The 16,241-nt window shown below is 39.2% G+C and overlaps 1 protein-coding gene across 2 annotated transcripts; it reads right to left on the bottom strand.

The window, feature by feature from the left end:
- Positions 1–281: 281 nt before the first annotated feature.
- Positions 282–10,907, bottom strand: LOC121795597. Of its 2 annotated transcripts, none has more exons than XM_042194142.1 (13): positions 10,565–10,907; positions 9,884–9,987; positions 9,672–9,758; positions 9,430–9,505; positions 9,236–9,310; positions 9,078–9,131; positions 8,009–8,068; positions 7,759–7,875; positions 2,482–2,564; positions 1,706–1,844; positions 1,589–1,621; positions 1,092–1,159; positions 282–741 (listed from the first exon to the last, which is right to left on the bottom strand). In XM_042194142.1, the coding sequence occupies exons 1-13, from the start codon at positions 10,601–10,603 to the stop codon at positions 336–338; spliced, it is 1,341 nt and encodes a 446-aa protein (XP_042050076.1). In that variant the 5' UTR covers positions 10,604–10,907; the 3' UTR covers positions 282–335. The 2 variants fall into 2 exon arrangements, with proteins under 2 accessions (XP_042050076.1, XP_042050069.1); XM_042194135.1 differs by having other exon boundaries at positions 282–744.
- Positions 10,908–16,241: the final 5,334 nt, after the last annotated feature.

Genomic DNA, 16,241 nt, shown 5'->3' on the forward strand with positions numbered 1-16,241 from the left:
CATGTGAGATTAAAGGTGGAAATTTATATATACTGAGTTGTGGCTTATATAAATCACTAAATTTTTCAGGAATAAGATAACAGTAAAGTTTTGACTGACGTGGATCATAGGAACTCAACGTGTTATCAGGTTCGGCGGCTGACGCATTTTGGAAACCTTCTCTTCCTCATCATTTTTGCATGTAGATTAATATATAGTATATAGAGTGGTGAGAAGGTTCCACTACTTTATAGGATATTTTGAAATATGTATCAGATAAGAGTTGGTTTGAACTTATATAATATGGGTGTTCTATGAATTAGACACGTGTATTGATTGCTTTTATGATAAAGGATTTATTTATTAAAAGAGTAAACGTCAGAGGGGTTGAGGTGTGACAGTCTGTCTCCAAAAGGGTTGTTGTCTGGTGACTCAAAGCGAAAGAAACCCAAGTCATTAGAAGCAGCAGTTTTTTCATCCATGGTATCTGAGGAGTCTCTGTCACCCATAGAGTTGTTTACACTGAATCCATCAAAGCCATTAGCCTGAAAACTAGATGATCCATTCGGAGATGACCTGCTGCTCTCTGTCATTTCCTCATCCTCTCCAACCATAACCTCATCATCACTGCTGCTGTTACCACCATTCATTATTCCATTCAAATTAATATCATCCACCATGTCAGAAGATGAGGTGTTCATTGGCACATCACCACCATTTCTATCATCTTGGAAGGCAAACCAGTTGGAATTTGTGAACAAACTGCTGCAAATAGAAATAACTTCAGTTTCTAAACAAAGCCTCCTAAAAATTGACCGGCAGGCATGTCTTATAGTGTCGAAAAGCTTCTTCCATCCACATCTCAAAATATACGTATGTCCTTAAACTTTAAAATTCAGTGATTCAAAAACACCTTATGAGTAGAGTAAAGCAGCATATTCAGAGCTTTTACTTAAGACAAGCAGCAGCCAGTGAAAAAGAAAATTCCAAAAACTAACTCCCACATTTGAGCAACCCAAATACACACCATAAAGAAAAATAAGCAGATATAGAGATTTAATCAGCTCAATGCTACTATATTTATCATGACAAAAGGTTAGAAAACTACTGACCTCCCATGATCATCACCCAACCTGAGGGATGAAATTACGACCTCAGTAGATTCATCATCAAAGTAAACCTACAAGTCCAAATTTTGAGATATGAGCACTGGGAAAATCGTTTAGAGCAAGCACAAGCAAAGTTATAATTAATTAAGTACTCCCTCCATCCGCCATTAGGAGTCCGGTTTACCATTTTAGTCCGCCCGCCATTAGGAGTCCTTGTTCACTTTTACTATATGGTAGGTAAGACCCCACAATTCCACTAACTCATTCCACTCACATTCTATTATAAAACCAATATATAAAAATGGACCCCACATTCGACTCGCCCATTTTCCTTTACATTTCTTAAAACTCGTACCGAACTCAAATGGGACTCCTAATGGCGGACGGATGGAGTATATAGCTAATTCCATGGAGTTAGAAACACAAAAGTTGAACCAGAAGGGATCCATCTTTCTAGCTAACAAAGTGAGAATACCACAGAATACTAGAATGCAAATTACCTCATCATTACGATCGAAAGATCCACCATGACCCTGTAAATATGAAAATCACAAATAGATCTTAAGGAAATCATATAAGAATTTTGGATGCAAGAATACTCCTGTTTTTTAACTCACCTCATTTTCATCATTGTCATAGATGGTGTATCTAAAATTCTGGCTTAAATTGTTTGCTAGTTCTGTAATATCATAATCTCTATCCTGAACATCTTCCTCGTCACTATCCCTAGTTCTCTCCTGCAATGCAGTTGGGCTCCTGCAAAGAGGTTAAGAATAACTGATTTCAGATCAGAACAATCTAAAGACACATTGCAAGCAGAGGGAGTTAGTCTCTGTTAAGGACCTAAATCCTTAACGTCGAATTCCACACAAAATCAAGAAACAAAGACCGTAGTCGTCGAGCGCCCAAGAGGTTTGGGTCGGCGAAGACGTCTGGCAGAGGGGGTGCTGGGCGCGAGAGAGGTTCTCGTCGGCAGCGATAGAGAAATAGAATTTTTGTGATTCAAGCCAAGTTGAGCGAAATACTGATTTCATTAATTGGTTGAATGAATAAAATGATAACAATCTATCCTATTTATAATACTAGAATACTAGCTTAGGGAAGAAACAAATATAAGAAAAGATATGCAAATACCTAATATATCTAAACAAAATAATAATAATAATAATAGACTCGTATCAGTCTCCTGAAAAGGAAGGGAAAAAAGTAAATTATGTCTTTGCATGCAGGTAATTTACGGCAGTAGAAGGTATTCAAAGAGATGAGGGTTACAGTGATGTAATAACAGTGAAGTGATTACTGTAACTTAAGGGTACTGTTAATAAATGGATAATGACAACAAGTAACGTTTTGCTGAGTTAAAGAAACTAAAAATATGACAAAGGAGTCTTACCCACAAGCCCATCGATGTACATTTTCAACCAGGTTACGCTCCTGTAGGATAGTAGTGTTCCACTCACTCCACTCATTATTTTCCTGAAGCAAACAGAAAACATAATGATTAAAGACTCATAGAGAACATAAGAAAATTGTGTCAAACATAGTTGCTGACCACATTATGCTCCATTAAGAGATTCTAGTATATTGCCTTAGAAGTTGGAATTGACTGTCATTAATCTAAGACAAGCATTAAACATGTTACGGACCTGAAGATACAATTCCTTATTGCAGGCCATGAGGTAGAAATAACTTAGATACCAAACAAGTGGAAATATGCAGATACAATTCCTTATCTTGGCATTCTAATGTATCAAACGAGCCCTAATTACACAAGTTAAGAAATGCTTAAATTTTAAAAAGCACAATTAGTAAAAAAATATATAAAAGGACATTCTTCTCCTTTTAATTTACTACCTCCGTCACATAAAAGGACATTCTTCTCCTTTTTGGACGGTCCCATAAAAATAGTCTACTTTTTTTTGGTAATTTTTTTCTCTCTAACGAGTGGGCCCCATTCTCCACTAACTAAACTCCAATCACTTTTCTTTGTCTCTCAACTTTACCAACTATTTATTAAAACTCGTGTCATCCCAAAAGACTTTGTTTTTATGGGAGTATAATTTCAATGCAATTAAGTTACTAACGTCAAAAAGTTGTTGACATTTAATTTTTTGACATAACCGTTAAATATGGACCAAAATATTTTTTCAGATAAATGTAGAGGACCAATTTTGAACTTTAGTCTAAAGAAAATACTCCTCTTATGACCAAAAGACCATACTCTGAAAAGGCCAAAACTAACTTTATTTTTGAATCCATAAAACATAGGATACTTAGCCATATTTATTACTCCCCACGTCCCATTAAAGATGACCCACTTTCCTTTTTGGTTTGTCCCATTCAAGATGACCCATTACTATAAATAGAAATACATTTATCTCTACTTTATTCCATCTCTCTTACTTTACTCTCTCCACTGAACACATAAAATAAAACTGCATAAAACTCTGTGCCGCCCAAGGAAGGGGCCATCTTCCTTGGGATGGAGGGAGTATAATCTATTGAAGACTCCTAACTAAAATAAAACTCTGTCTAGAACAGTAGAACTTAAAATATACTCCCTCCGTCTACTCTAATATACTCCCTCCGTCTACTCTAATATACTCCCTCCGTCTACTCTAAGTAGAGCATTTCATATTTGGTTATGCGGTTTTGTTTTATGAGTTAGTGGAGAGATTAAAGTAAAGATAATGATGTTTCTATTTTGGAGAAAGTGTCAATTAGAGTGGGACATCAAACAAAATGAAAAATGTGTCACATGGGACGGAGGAGTAAAACATATCTCTATACAATTAAACAACTAAACAATAATTAAAAATAAGTCCTACAGTTAATCTGCAGGATAACAATGCATATCAAGTTATCAACAGCGTCTCTCATGAAACAGCCTTGTCCTCGAGGCTGGAGTTAAAACTGATTAAGGGGGCTCATACTCATGTTTAAGGACACGAGTCAATGTGTAAACTCCATAGAAAAGCCAAAAATGCAAGGAATGGAAAAGCATTTAAGCTACATGGGGCAAGAAACCCACAGTTGCCAAACTACCCGTTGAACCGGATAGCGGAGGCTACTGGAAACAATCGTTGCTGCAGAAGGCCCACTACCAATGTAACACCCGTAAAAAAAAAGAAAAAAAAAATCAAATAAATCTAATTAAATCTTTTCCTAGTTGACTTGGTCAAATATATTTCTCTAAACCATATCACCAAACGATTTCCCTATATCTATACTCCCTAAAATCTCTCCAACCACCAAATCCATCAATATCTATCAGTTTTGCCTATATATATCCAATCAATCCCACGATCTTTCTACACATAAATTCAATACCAAGAAAAACCAGGAACTAAAATTTAGAGAAAGAACCGAGTTGGAGAAGAGAGTTTTCTGCCGCCTAAGAAGGTAATCACCGATCAATTCCCAGCCTTGATTTCCTTGCATTCATTTAGGATAACTCGAATTTTGGAGCATGAAATCTGTAGTATTCGGACAGTAGGTTCCGACGCATGTTTGACCGACCAAACGAACTCCTTTTTATACTATTCTTTTTTCTGAGTAAACCTTAAGGTGTCTTCTGTGTGGTGTGTGAATTTCAACCTATTTGGACGAAAGATGTATTTTTGGTGAATTTTTGAAGTTGACTGCGCAGTTCTGCCAGAAATTATTTTTCTCGACCAGGGAGTTACGTTTTCGATTTGACCGACCTAAAAAGATTATTTTGATGTGAAATTTTAATTGAATGATATTTTATGTGTCTACTGTATTGTGGAAAAGTTTCAGCCCCAACGGAGACCGGATGAATTTTAAATGATTTTTACAAACCAACCGCGCAATTCTGCCAGTTTTGTTGTTAGGTGAAAATATCACTTGTTGCTAAGTTTTAATGAATTATATGATGCATGTATGATTTAAGAAGGTATCCTATGGCATGATTGTGTGTAACACGTTGAGAAGTATTATGGCATGTTTTTCTTTATGTTGATGAACGTTCGGGAATGGACAATCTAAGAAAACGATGAAAGGAACGATAGGACATGCATGATAATTGTAATAAGGGAAAACCTGATTGTGTGGTGATATTGACAAGGGTTGTTGCACGTACGAGGGTACCAAGAGTAAAAGGTTGCGTAAAGTCGTGATTGTGTGGTATAAGTAAGCGAGGTGGGCTTTCTTTTTAAATAAGGGCTATGCCCTAAATATATTTTTTTATGTGAAAATGATGTGAATATTTGTCATGCCGTGTTTTGTTTTATTCTATGGAACCTATCTGATGTGGCTTTTGTCATCAATGGATCAGATATGGTAGACATCTATGGGAAAATGACTGCAGTCACGAGTTTTACGATGGAAATGATTTTAGTGTCTTGGGAAATTTCTAAAGTTAAAACCCCAAGGTCACTCAATGGTGGCATGATAAATACTTTTATAAAATGTTTTCGGCATGAGTCCACTGAGTGCATCAAGTACTCAGCCCTGCTTTTCTTTTTAAAAATTGCAGGTTGAGCGTGACGGGTGCGGTGGGTGTTGAGCAAGACCGTTGAAGAAAGTTAAGTGTGTAGAATGTGTCATGTCTTCACACGTGGCATATTCCTTCTCTCAAATGCTTCCGCTAAGTAGTTGTCCTTCTTTTGAGTTCTTGTATCGTTGAGATAATATTCAAGTTGTTGAATGTTGATTGTTGAGATACTCTAATTTTATTCGAGCTATTCCCATTTGTTTCGAGCTATGGTCGAGTTGCGTTGTTTTCCCCTTTCTTTCCCGCTTCTCTAATCCTCCCCTAGTCGCGATCAACCGTGTTTTATATCCTTAGAAAATGCGGGCGTGACAACCAAACACACGTTCACTGAAGTGGACAGCTCCTACGGCCACAGCGGACCAGAAGCGAAGGAGTCCAAAGTTGTTGTCGCTACATCGGGAGGTGGAACGTGTGACGGTGGTTGAGCAGGGCCAGGGTGTAGTGTGTGTTTTTGGGTAGACAGCAGGGCTGTGGTGTCAGATCCTCGGGGTCAACTGGAAGTATGTGTGGTGGCGCAATGGATGTGGAATTCTCAACAGGCAGCATGGGATAATGACACAAGCACGGTAGGCGGGACATCGAGCCACGAATGAAGAACTGGTGCTTATGGCAGCGCACTCACTGCCTTGTCAGTTGAAATCAAGATGAGCAAGGACAAAGACGGTGCTACTGGCACAAGCAGTGATGCGGGTGGATAGCTGGACTATGCAGCAACACACCGCTGCTTGCACTCGCATATAGTGAGAGCCGTGTGGAGCTACGCCCACACGTCTTTGTACGGATCCTCAAAACGCCTTCTCCGAACCTTGGGGGTTCTCCCTCGTGCAAGGTAAGTCAGCACCTTTTGATACAGAGTGATATGCGAGTGTACCACAAACATTCGCTAGATCCCAGCATGCGAAGCATATCGCACGTTGACATGATAACAATGAAAAAGTTGCTCGAAAATACAAACAGAAGAACGATAGAAGAAAATAAACAAATATAAACAATCATCCTATGACTAAAAGGTCATCCTCCGAAAAGAGCACAAGTAGGCAGTTGCTGAAACTAAACTTTATTCCTGAACCCATAAACATAGGATACATAGCCTGTTTATAATAATCTACTGAAGATACCTAACTGAAATAAAACTTTATCTAGACTTACTTTAAAAGATAAAACATATCTCTTAACAATTACAAATAAAAAGACAGTGTGCCCGGGGAGAAAGGCGCACGGGGCTCAACTTGAATAGCCCCAACTCCCGAGGTGGGCGCTGGTGAAGATGGAGAGTTTCTGCCGTTTCATTTTTTTATATACAGTAGAAGAAAAACTGAATGGTCTATAAAACCGATTACTAATGTCGCTTTTGATTTCTCAAAATTCAAAAGAAATGCACGAAAAGCAGTGTCTGCCAAGGAAATATGAAAAGTGTATCTAATGTCAATTAAACATCTGATAAATGTATCTTTTGATATTTTCAAAAGGAAGTAAATAATAGCCTACAATGTCTAAGTCTATAGAATATTACATCCTATCCAACCCTAAATGACTAAATCCGAATCCCCGTGGTGCGCCCCACGCTCTTAACAACACGCCAATTATAGTAACAACTAAACAATAATTAAAGATAAGTCCTACAGTTCATCTACAGGGAATAAAGATGCGTATCACAGGGGAACTAATGTAAGCAGTAGAAAATAGAGGTGATCTGCATGATACTTAAATAGAAAAAAAGGCATAATTGGTTTGTTTGCTGACTAATGAAGTAACCAACTCCAGGTATTTTATCTTTAAAAAAAGAAAAATAACTATTAGAAATGAAGTGCTTCTTGCTGGAGGTGATTTTATAACCTCACCTCAGCTAAAGAAGAAAACAATCACAAGACAGTGGTGCAGTATATTGAAGTTCTACACGCAGATTGGCCGAGAATAGATTAAGTTAATGTCTCAACCAATCAAATATGACCATAGTGGACCTTGCTTACTTATTCCATACAGTAGCATTAAAGTTGACAATTGATCAATTAAACAAGACTGTTCATGACAACAGAAAGGCGGCATATTGATCCCAGATATCATAAATATAATTAGCAACTCACTAAACTAGCATCATTTACTAAGTCAGCAGAAAACAATCCTTACATGGGAGATTGCAAGTTTTGAACTTACCAAGGTATTGAGCTTGTCCACAATCATTTTTAACAAGTTGCTATCCGTCAACCATTGCATAACATCCAAAGAATTTGGATATAAATGATCGTCTGCGTCTACAAGTCGCACCAAGATCTGATAACAAGGAAGACGACAGTCACGACACATTAACCAACAAGCAGCAAGAGATAAAGTGTCTATAAGGGCAGGGGTATTGAGAAAAACACAGTGTGTTCCAAGCAGAAGACAAAAATATATGAGACTCTACCTCCATGATGGATGTTATACCAATCAAATCAACCAACTGTTGAAGAACATCTTGGTGGGCCTGGAAGGAAATTTGTAATAATTAATTTTCACAAATTGTAATAGCAGTATTCTTTAAGCAATCTACTTATAGGGATTCTTTGCATTAATGACAATTTTTATTCCGTCCAGCTGCCCAAAATCATTTTGAATTGACTAAAGGAAGCTCTTAGAATCAGCATTGCCGGGCAGCCATTTGAGCATCAGGCCAGTTAAAAGCTAAAACCATTGCAAGCCACATCAGTTTTATAGAAGAGCAGCAAGGCTCTTGATGTAAAAACAAAAAAGTCGCCAATATCCTCCCTGTTCTTGCTATATGAGCACAGCAGCATTTAACTTTAAGTGTCCGCTTATACAAGTATGCATTGCAACCGAAGTTAAGAACACAGATCTTTTGCCTCAAATCTCACCATTTGACATGGGTATAAAATATTTTTGTGGCCTTCATCACTTGAATATTTCAAGTCAGCTATCAGAGTAGGGGATTCGTAAGTCATCTCTCAGACATGTTTTGTTCCTAATCTCCGATTCCCTATAGTAATTTTTCAAAATTAATGACATGAATTTACAAATCAAAACCTACATGGATATTGTAGCAATAATGCTGCAACAGAAAGGCAGGCCTATACTTCCAAAAAAAACCTTCTCCAGACATGCACTTTATATATATCATTATATGTTATCATCTAAAATACCAACTTGATAGAGATAAACTGCATGCATGGCTCAGGTAAAATATAAAATTACACCAAGTATAACACGAGTTTACCACTCAAGAACCCTGAATGTAAAAGAAAAGCAAACATATTTATGGAAATATGATCCATACCAGACCATAAAGAAATCAATTTGTAATGTTTCATGCCCAAATCAAAAGAAAAGGAAAATTAAATAAAATTGGAAAAAGATAGATAGAGGAGAAGGAAAGTCTGCGGAGCAACAAAATCAGGCATTCGGCTTTCAATAATTCAAGGCATGAGCATTAGTGTATGACTAGCATGCACAACTTTAAAAAATGCAGAATCAATTACCTTGACATAATTCAATAGTTGGGTGGTCTTCCGTATCATCAGGCAAACCACAACCTGCACAGCCAGACATCATCACATCAAACAAGCTGGTTGTGGAATGAGGTAGTTAGCCTACAGTAAATTATAAATTTTACTTCTAAAAAGCCAGAAATCCGTACCTTACTAAAGTACCCAGCCAAAAATGCAGTGTGAGGGCAGTTTGGTTCCAAAAAAGAGAAGAGTAAATGCATAAGCTGCAACAAGAGAGTACATTGAACCACCGTTTAGACATTACACTGAACTATCATTTATATATCAACTCCAGGGTGGAAATTAATTATATATTATCAAATATTCAGAAGGATTATCTAACCTCCTCTTCCTCCACCAAAGTCTTCAAGATGACATCAATTTCACAAGTGAAAATTTCACATGGGACAAAAGGGAACCTACAGCATGGGAAGAAAGGATTTAGCCACAAATGAAACATCAGAAGTACTGAAATACAATTGCCTCTATGTATGCCAAACTTCTATTCCCACCTAAGAGAAAAACCAAATAATAAGATAAATTATGAAATATGCAAAATTCATATCCCTAAGTATGTCAACTTACTTGAAGGTCCTTTTGCTATCTGTATCCTCTGGTGGTTCCTCAACAATATATCGCACCAGCTGCTCAACCTGAGCTCTATCTCTCAAACTGAAACCAAATAAGTTCAAAGATGAATGCATAATCAACAGCTCCCGATTTCTAATGAAATCTGAACAAGTGCATGCCATTAATATTGGTGGTAAATGGGTAACAGAGGCAAGCAGGGTCCATACAAACTTATGACACGGCTGTTTAATGCTTTGCACTCTTGGATTATTTCCTCTTCATCTAAAAGCTCTTCCAGTGTAAAATTTTCCTTGTCAAGCACAGACTCAACCTGAAGCAAGAAAACATATTCTTCAGAGCAGAGAACACAAATAAATGAAACAGGAAGAGAGACAAAGTGCACATTAGAGTTCAAGCTGGGCAACGAACCAGAGGAGAGATGATACTATAGATAAGTTAAAACAACTCTCAGTCTCTACTGGAGGTGGTTAAGGTCAGGCAACCTCATGATGTAATACGATAAGTGGTTCGTAGGACTAGGATAAACAAATTTTGTAAACGTAATCTACTGAATCAAACAGATACACAAATATGGAAAAACGAGTAGCTGATAGTTCGGCCAGCAAAAGCTTTAAGTTTCACATCAATCGGATAAAGCTAAGTGAATTCGTTCTTTTGCAAAAAACAATAGAAATGTACAGAATGTATACAGTGCCATACATCCATACCAATGTTCAGCACATAATGAAAGCAAACGAACCGCAGCTTGGATTTTCTACTAACCAAGCTGGAAAAGGTAATTCAACAATAAAATCACTTCAAGGATCATGAATCCAACAGTTAAAAAACCGACTCAACCGAAACAGATAACTGAAAACAAGAAGCAACCACTTGTCCTGTTGGCTTACAGGGGAAGAAGCAGAAAGAGCTGCGAGCTTCCAAAACATATTGTCTAAGCATACACACACGGAAATGGTGCCTGAATGTAACAGCGGCGAAGGCGAGCGGCCAGACGAGCAGAAGTAGCTGAACGGATTTGTATAATAATATTGAATCAGAAGAAGCAACGACAGGCAAAGGAGGAGATGGTGTGTGGAAATTTGAAACGAGGGGTTTAGGAGAAATTGGAGCGAAAGAGGAATGGTGGGGGCACAAAAACCCTAATTTTTGGAGATCAAATGCGGGAGATCGCTTGACTCCTTTCTTTTCTTTCCCTTTCGTTTTTTTTTTAAAATTTTTTGGCGGTATAAGTTTTCGTTTCCGTTTCCGTTATTGTGTTCTGCAAATATCTGAAAATAACAGTAATAGTCTTGTATTGGATATGTCTACATTTTGGCATTTGATTCCGATTTTCGGGACATGTAACCCAGACAGGATGAAAAGACCTTACAGCATCTCCAATGCACGGATGTCACATTCGGACATCCACTAGGACTTCTCAAAAACACCTCCTGCCACGTCACCAGAACTTCTCATCTCACTGCCACGTCACTAGGACATCCCCTTCACAATCCGCCCTTCCCATCGCCCTTCCCACTAGGACTTCCCGCAATAAAAAAATCACAATTATTTATAAACGTAACGGAATTATAATTTTGACACGGAATACGAGAAAATTGCGAATGCTTCATTAAAAAAAATTACATAAAAAAAGAAAAAATTACATAATAAAAAAGAAAAAAAATTACATAATAAAAATAACATAATACGGGAAAATTTAGACTCGGCTCACTCCGCATTGTCCTCGTCGCACGTGCCGCCCTCGTCCTCGCCCGTGCCGCCCCCGTCGTCCCCGCCGCTAATCTCGGCGCCATCATCTCCAATGGGTGGCATCCCCAAATCGCGCCGACATCCATCGATGACATCCTTCAACATCCTTTTGTACACAGGATCTGTCGTGATATGCCACCTATGCATGGTCCGGACCAAACTAGTCGTTATCTGCGCGCGGGTGAGACGATCGTACTCTTCTGGGGGAGCAGGGGCCTCCGATTGGACCTCGAACGACCCGCTACCGCTGCTGCTTCCCCTAGCCTTCCGTTGCGCAGCCTTTTGCCCAATCAGGCGACGACGCCAGCGGGAGTCTGATTGAGGTAGCGGGGACACTTCCTCGGCTTCCGGGAGCTCGTGCGAACCAGCACTGCTGCTGTATTCACCGGAAGTGTTGATCTTCGTCCGCTTCTGCCAGCCCGATTCGACACCCCCACAAAACTTTTGTGAATCCTTCACCACGAGATAGGCCTCCCACTGGTCGAAATCTTTGAACTTCAAGGATCTGTCGGGGTACTGCGCCAAGGCACGGTTCTTCACATCCTCCTCGGACATACCGCTGGTTGCCTGGCGGAGATTGTTTTGGTAGAGGCCGGCAAATCGACTAAGCTTAGGCCTCAACCGCTCCCACTGTTTCCGGCATTGTTCGGGCACGCGACACTTCGCCCCAGCCGGTTTGTGTGTGAGGTAGGCTTCAGCGACGCGACGCCACAGTCTGTCAAAATGCTGGTTAGCACTGACATAGGGATCCTCGACTATTGAAACCCAAGCCTTCGAAAGCGCGACGTTTTCCCACACGCTCCAGACCGTCCTCTTTCTCGTCTCCTCATCATCCTCCTCCTCAGCCACCGTTCGCGAGGAAGAGCCCATGGCTTTCCCCTTGCCCTTGCCCCTGCCACGGCCATTGCCCCTACCCCTTGCCGCTGTCCCCACATCATCGGGAGTCTCCCTGACTGGAGATAGTCTCAACTCCTCAAAAGAGAAAGTATCCACGCCGGTGAACTGAGTCTCCGGAACAAAACTGGAGGGGGTATCAGTAGACAACATATCGATAACCGGCCGATAGACATCGTCCGCTAGTGGTTCAGGGCCCCTGCCATCCCCGGCATCATCCCGCCCATCCCCATCATATTTGGGGTCATGCCCCCCATCCCCATCCCCATCCCCATAATATTTGGGGTCATGCCCCCATCCCCGCTGCCCTGGGCATCATACCACCCATCCCACCCATCCAATTGTACATATTGCAGTAAGGGGACACCCATCCCACCCATCCTACCCATTCCACCCATCCCCGACATTGCCGGAACCGTTGTCGCATTTCCGCTAGAGTTTCCCTCCAGTTCGGCGGGAAACGTCGGAGTCTGCGACTCGCTCGTGGCGGGGGAGTTCCTGTCGTTCTCCATTAAGTAGAAATGAAATTTGTAGTAAAAGAAGAGAGAAACTTGTTAACACAAGTGGTGCGAATGAAATGAAGTTCAACAAGCCGTATAAATAGAGTTTAAAAAAAATTAAATACCGGACGTCCGACCCACGCCACAATGGCGGACGTCCGCCCGCCCGTCGCCCGCACGTCCGAGGACATCCGACGTCCTTACGGGACGTCCGTATCCGAGTTGAAACGCCACAATGGCGAACGTCCCTGTCGCCCATCGCGGATGTCCGACCGGACGTCCGCCATTGGAGATGCTCTTAATGCCTTTTTTGAGGGAAGATGAGAAGCCTACGTGTAATGGATGGAGTGTCATTTATCACTTGCGGTAAGGGCATCCACAGTGGTGCGGATGTCCCGGTGGACATCCCCTCGTACATCCCAAAAACACTTTCTACCACGTCATAAGGACTTCTCACTGCACTGCCACGTCATAAGAACTTCTCACTGCACTGTGGCGGACATCTCAAAGAACATCCCGACGGACTTCCCAAAAAAATATAAAATAATCGGGACGTCCGTGGGGTCAACGCAATGGCGGACGTCCGCAAGGACGTCGTGACGGACGTCCCAGGAATACCGCAGAACTCCGGTGTCCGCATCGGACGTCCGTATCCGCGTCACCTTTGCATAATGGCGGACGTCCGACACACCGATCGGACGTCCGTCGAGACGAGCGCCATTGCGGGTGCTCTAAAACAATATAGAACTTTAGGAAGTACGATACTTAGGGGTGAGCAAAAAAATCGGAAACTGAATATCCGAATCGAACCAAACCGAAATTTTGAAATTCGGTTCGGTTTTTTCGGTTTTTCGGTTCGGTTCGGTTCGGGCGAAGAAAAAAACCGAAAAACCGAATTATATATATATTCTATTATATATAATATATATATATTCTTTTAATATATTCTACTATATAATATATATTATATATGTTATTAATTTTATATTATATATAAATATTCTATTAGTATATATAAAATAAAATAAAATACACATATATAAATATATATTTCTATTATATTTATTTTTTTTAGGTTTTTCTGTTTTTTTTTTTCCGGTTTTTTTCGGTTTTGTTCGGGTTTTTCGGTTTTTTAAGTTTGGTTTTCGGTTTTTCGGTTTCAGTTTTTCGGTTTTTCGGGTTCGGTTCGGTTTAGATTTTGAACTAAATTCGGTTTTTCGGTTTTGGTTCGGTTTTGGCAAAAAACTCAACCGAAACCCGAATGCACACCTCTAACGATACTTTATTTCCTTTCTTTGTTTTGCATATTCCAAAACATTTGGAGACATGAAATCAGCATTACAAGTGAGACGCTTCAATTCGAACATTTGCAAAAATGATACTAAAAAATACTCCCTTCGTCCCAAGATAAGCGAGTCGTATTCCTTTTTGGGATGTCCAGCTATAAGTGAGTCATTTTCCTTCTTAGCAAAAATCCCGCTCTCTTACTTTATTATGCACCTCCTTTATTCTCTCTTCACTTCTTTACTTTTCTCTCCACTTTAACTATTTAAATATTAATTCCTTAAATCACGTGTCTAAAAGAAGTGCTTCACTTATCTTAGGAAGGAGGGAGTAGTTAAAATTGAGAGAAAGTAAAGTAAGTAAGATAATAATGTATATACTACTCTTTTCTATATTATTTTTTTATTACTTTACGTTCTTTTCATTCTAACTATTTATTATCATATTCGCAAAACAACGACCGAAAAGAAACGTCTCACTTGTAATGGGACAGAGGGAGTACATGTAATGCAAAACAGATTCATAATAAAAAAATAATATCACACGCAGTGCAAGTAGTTTGAAATAATACCAGATTGAGTTTGAAAGTGATAAGTCTGAAAATGTGAAATTGTGGATGGACAAAAATGCCCACCTCACTTTTGGGGGCATTTTCGGATGAAATTATCCTTGAAAAATGCAAAAGGACAGCGAATAAAATAAACCCTTAGTTAAGAGAATAATGAGGATATTTTTAAAGTTTGTTGACTATTAGTTAAATAAACCCTTAATTCAGAGACTATTTTTGTAGTTTAATCAAATAAGTTATAATTTTGAAGACGAACAAATTCGGCGAATATGAAGAAAAACTATAAGGATGTCTCAACCTATATTCAATGCGCAAGAATAAATTGGTAAGATAAATTCGTCAATCGTATTTTAGTCGAAGAAATTAAATAGAAATAACCAATCTAACTAGGCGACATATGTTAGTAGTACCTGACTAGTCACGTTTAATTCGGTTTTGTTGAAAATATAATTTATAAAAAATCTCAAATAAGATCAAAGTTGATGACATTTATAACCAAATTTTAAGTACATAGAAAAGTTCATAATCCCACTATAATTCATAGTATTTGATGCGAATCAAATTGTACATTTTTAGTTCACTAACTTTACATGATTTATATAGTTTGATCCTTGCAAAAGTATGTTTTAGGGTGTAGGAAGAGGAATGAATGGTGAAAAGAAACAAGAAATGAAGCTCGGATGGTGAAAAAAGTTGTACAAAATCCCCAATTTGACAGACTGCCCAGTTTGCGTCGTGAGTCCAGAAAGCTCTCAAAATGAGGCACCCGACCGGGTGTATTTTATGCCTAATAATTCCACCCGGCCGGGTATGATTTTCAGAATACGAAAATTCCAGCAAGTCCTCAAAATTGGCCACCCGGCCGGGGTAAATTTTATGCCTAATAATTCCACCCGGCCGGGTGAATCAATTCAAACTGCAATATTGCAGTTTCATGGGGAGTTTTCGGGAGTTGGGCTGGAAGAAAAAGGGGAGTTGCTGGCATGTTTTGGGGGGGACGAATTGAGAGAAAAAAGAGAGAAAGGGGAGAAAGAGAGGAGGAAGAAGAAAAGGAAGAAGTTCCGGCCAATATTCCGACTATCCGTCTCCAAATCCCAATTCCACTCAACGAGAGCATGCTTCCTATGGTGTTTATTGCAAATATCAATATGTGTTTAGGCTAAGCTCTTTATGTTGCTCCAAGTTGTAATCTAGGCTTTGTATAGATGTTTTTACACCATTGAACTCATATGTTTGTTACCAACAATGTGCTTAATGTTATTCACTATGTTTTTGGCTAATAATGTAGTGTTGTTATTTCCTTTGCTATTGTCTCTTTAACATAGTTTAGGAATGTTTGATTGTTGGATTGCTATTGAATTAAAATTGTTCAAAGGATAATTTGATAGTGGATTAAGTAGGTGATTATAGTAGATGTTTATTTCTTTAGCGTTTCGTAGGAGTTTGTAAACATTGAAGATTGGTTCATAGGTTATGTGTTCAGCTAATTGCGAACTACTCATCGTGTACATGTTCAGTGTATGTGATTAGGTTGATGTTTTAATCCCTTCATATGTTTCATTGTTAAAG

The sequence above is a fragment of the Salvia splendens genome, chromosome 1 (assembly GCF_004379255.2).
Source record: "Salvia splendens isolate huo1 chromosome 1, SspV2, whole genome shotgun sequence".
Lineage (NCBI taxonomy): Eukaryota > Viridiplantae > Streptophyta > Magnoliopsida > Lamiales > Lamiaceae > Salvia > Salvia splendens.

What these genes read in the sequence shown, in the direction of transcription:
- LOC121795597 (XM_042194135.1), bottom strand. Translation starts at nt 10,603, where the DNA reads ATGTTTTGGAAGCTCGCAGCTCTTTCTGCTTCTTCCCCT. An exon ending in CTCTTTCTGCTTCTTCCCCT is followed by an intron (nt 9,988 to 10,564) that starts GTAAGCCAACAG and finishes TTCTTGCTTCAG; the next exon opens with GTTGAGTCTGTGCTTGACAA. An exon ending in CTTTCGATCGTAATGATGAG is followed by an intron (nt 1,160 to 1,588) that starts GTAATTTGCATT and finishes TTGGACTTGTAG; the next exon opens with GTTTACTTTGATGATGAATC.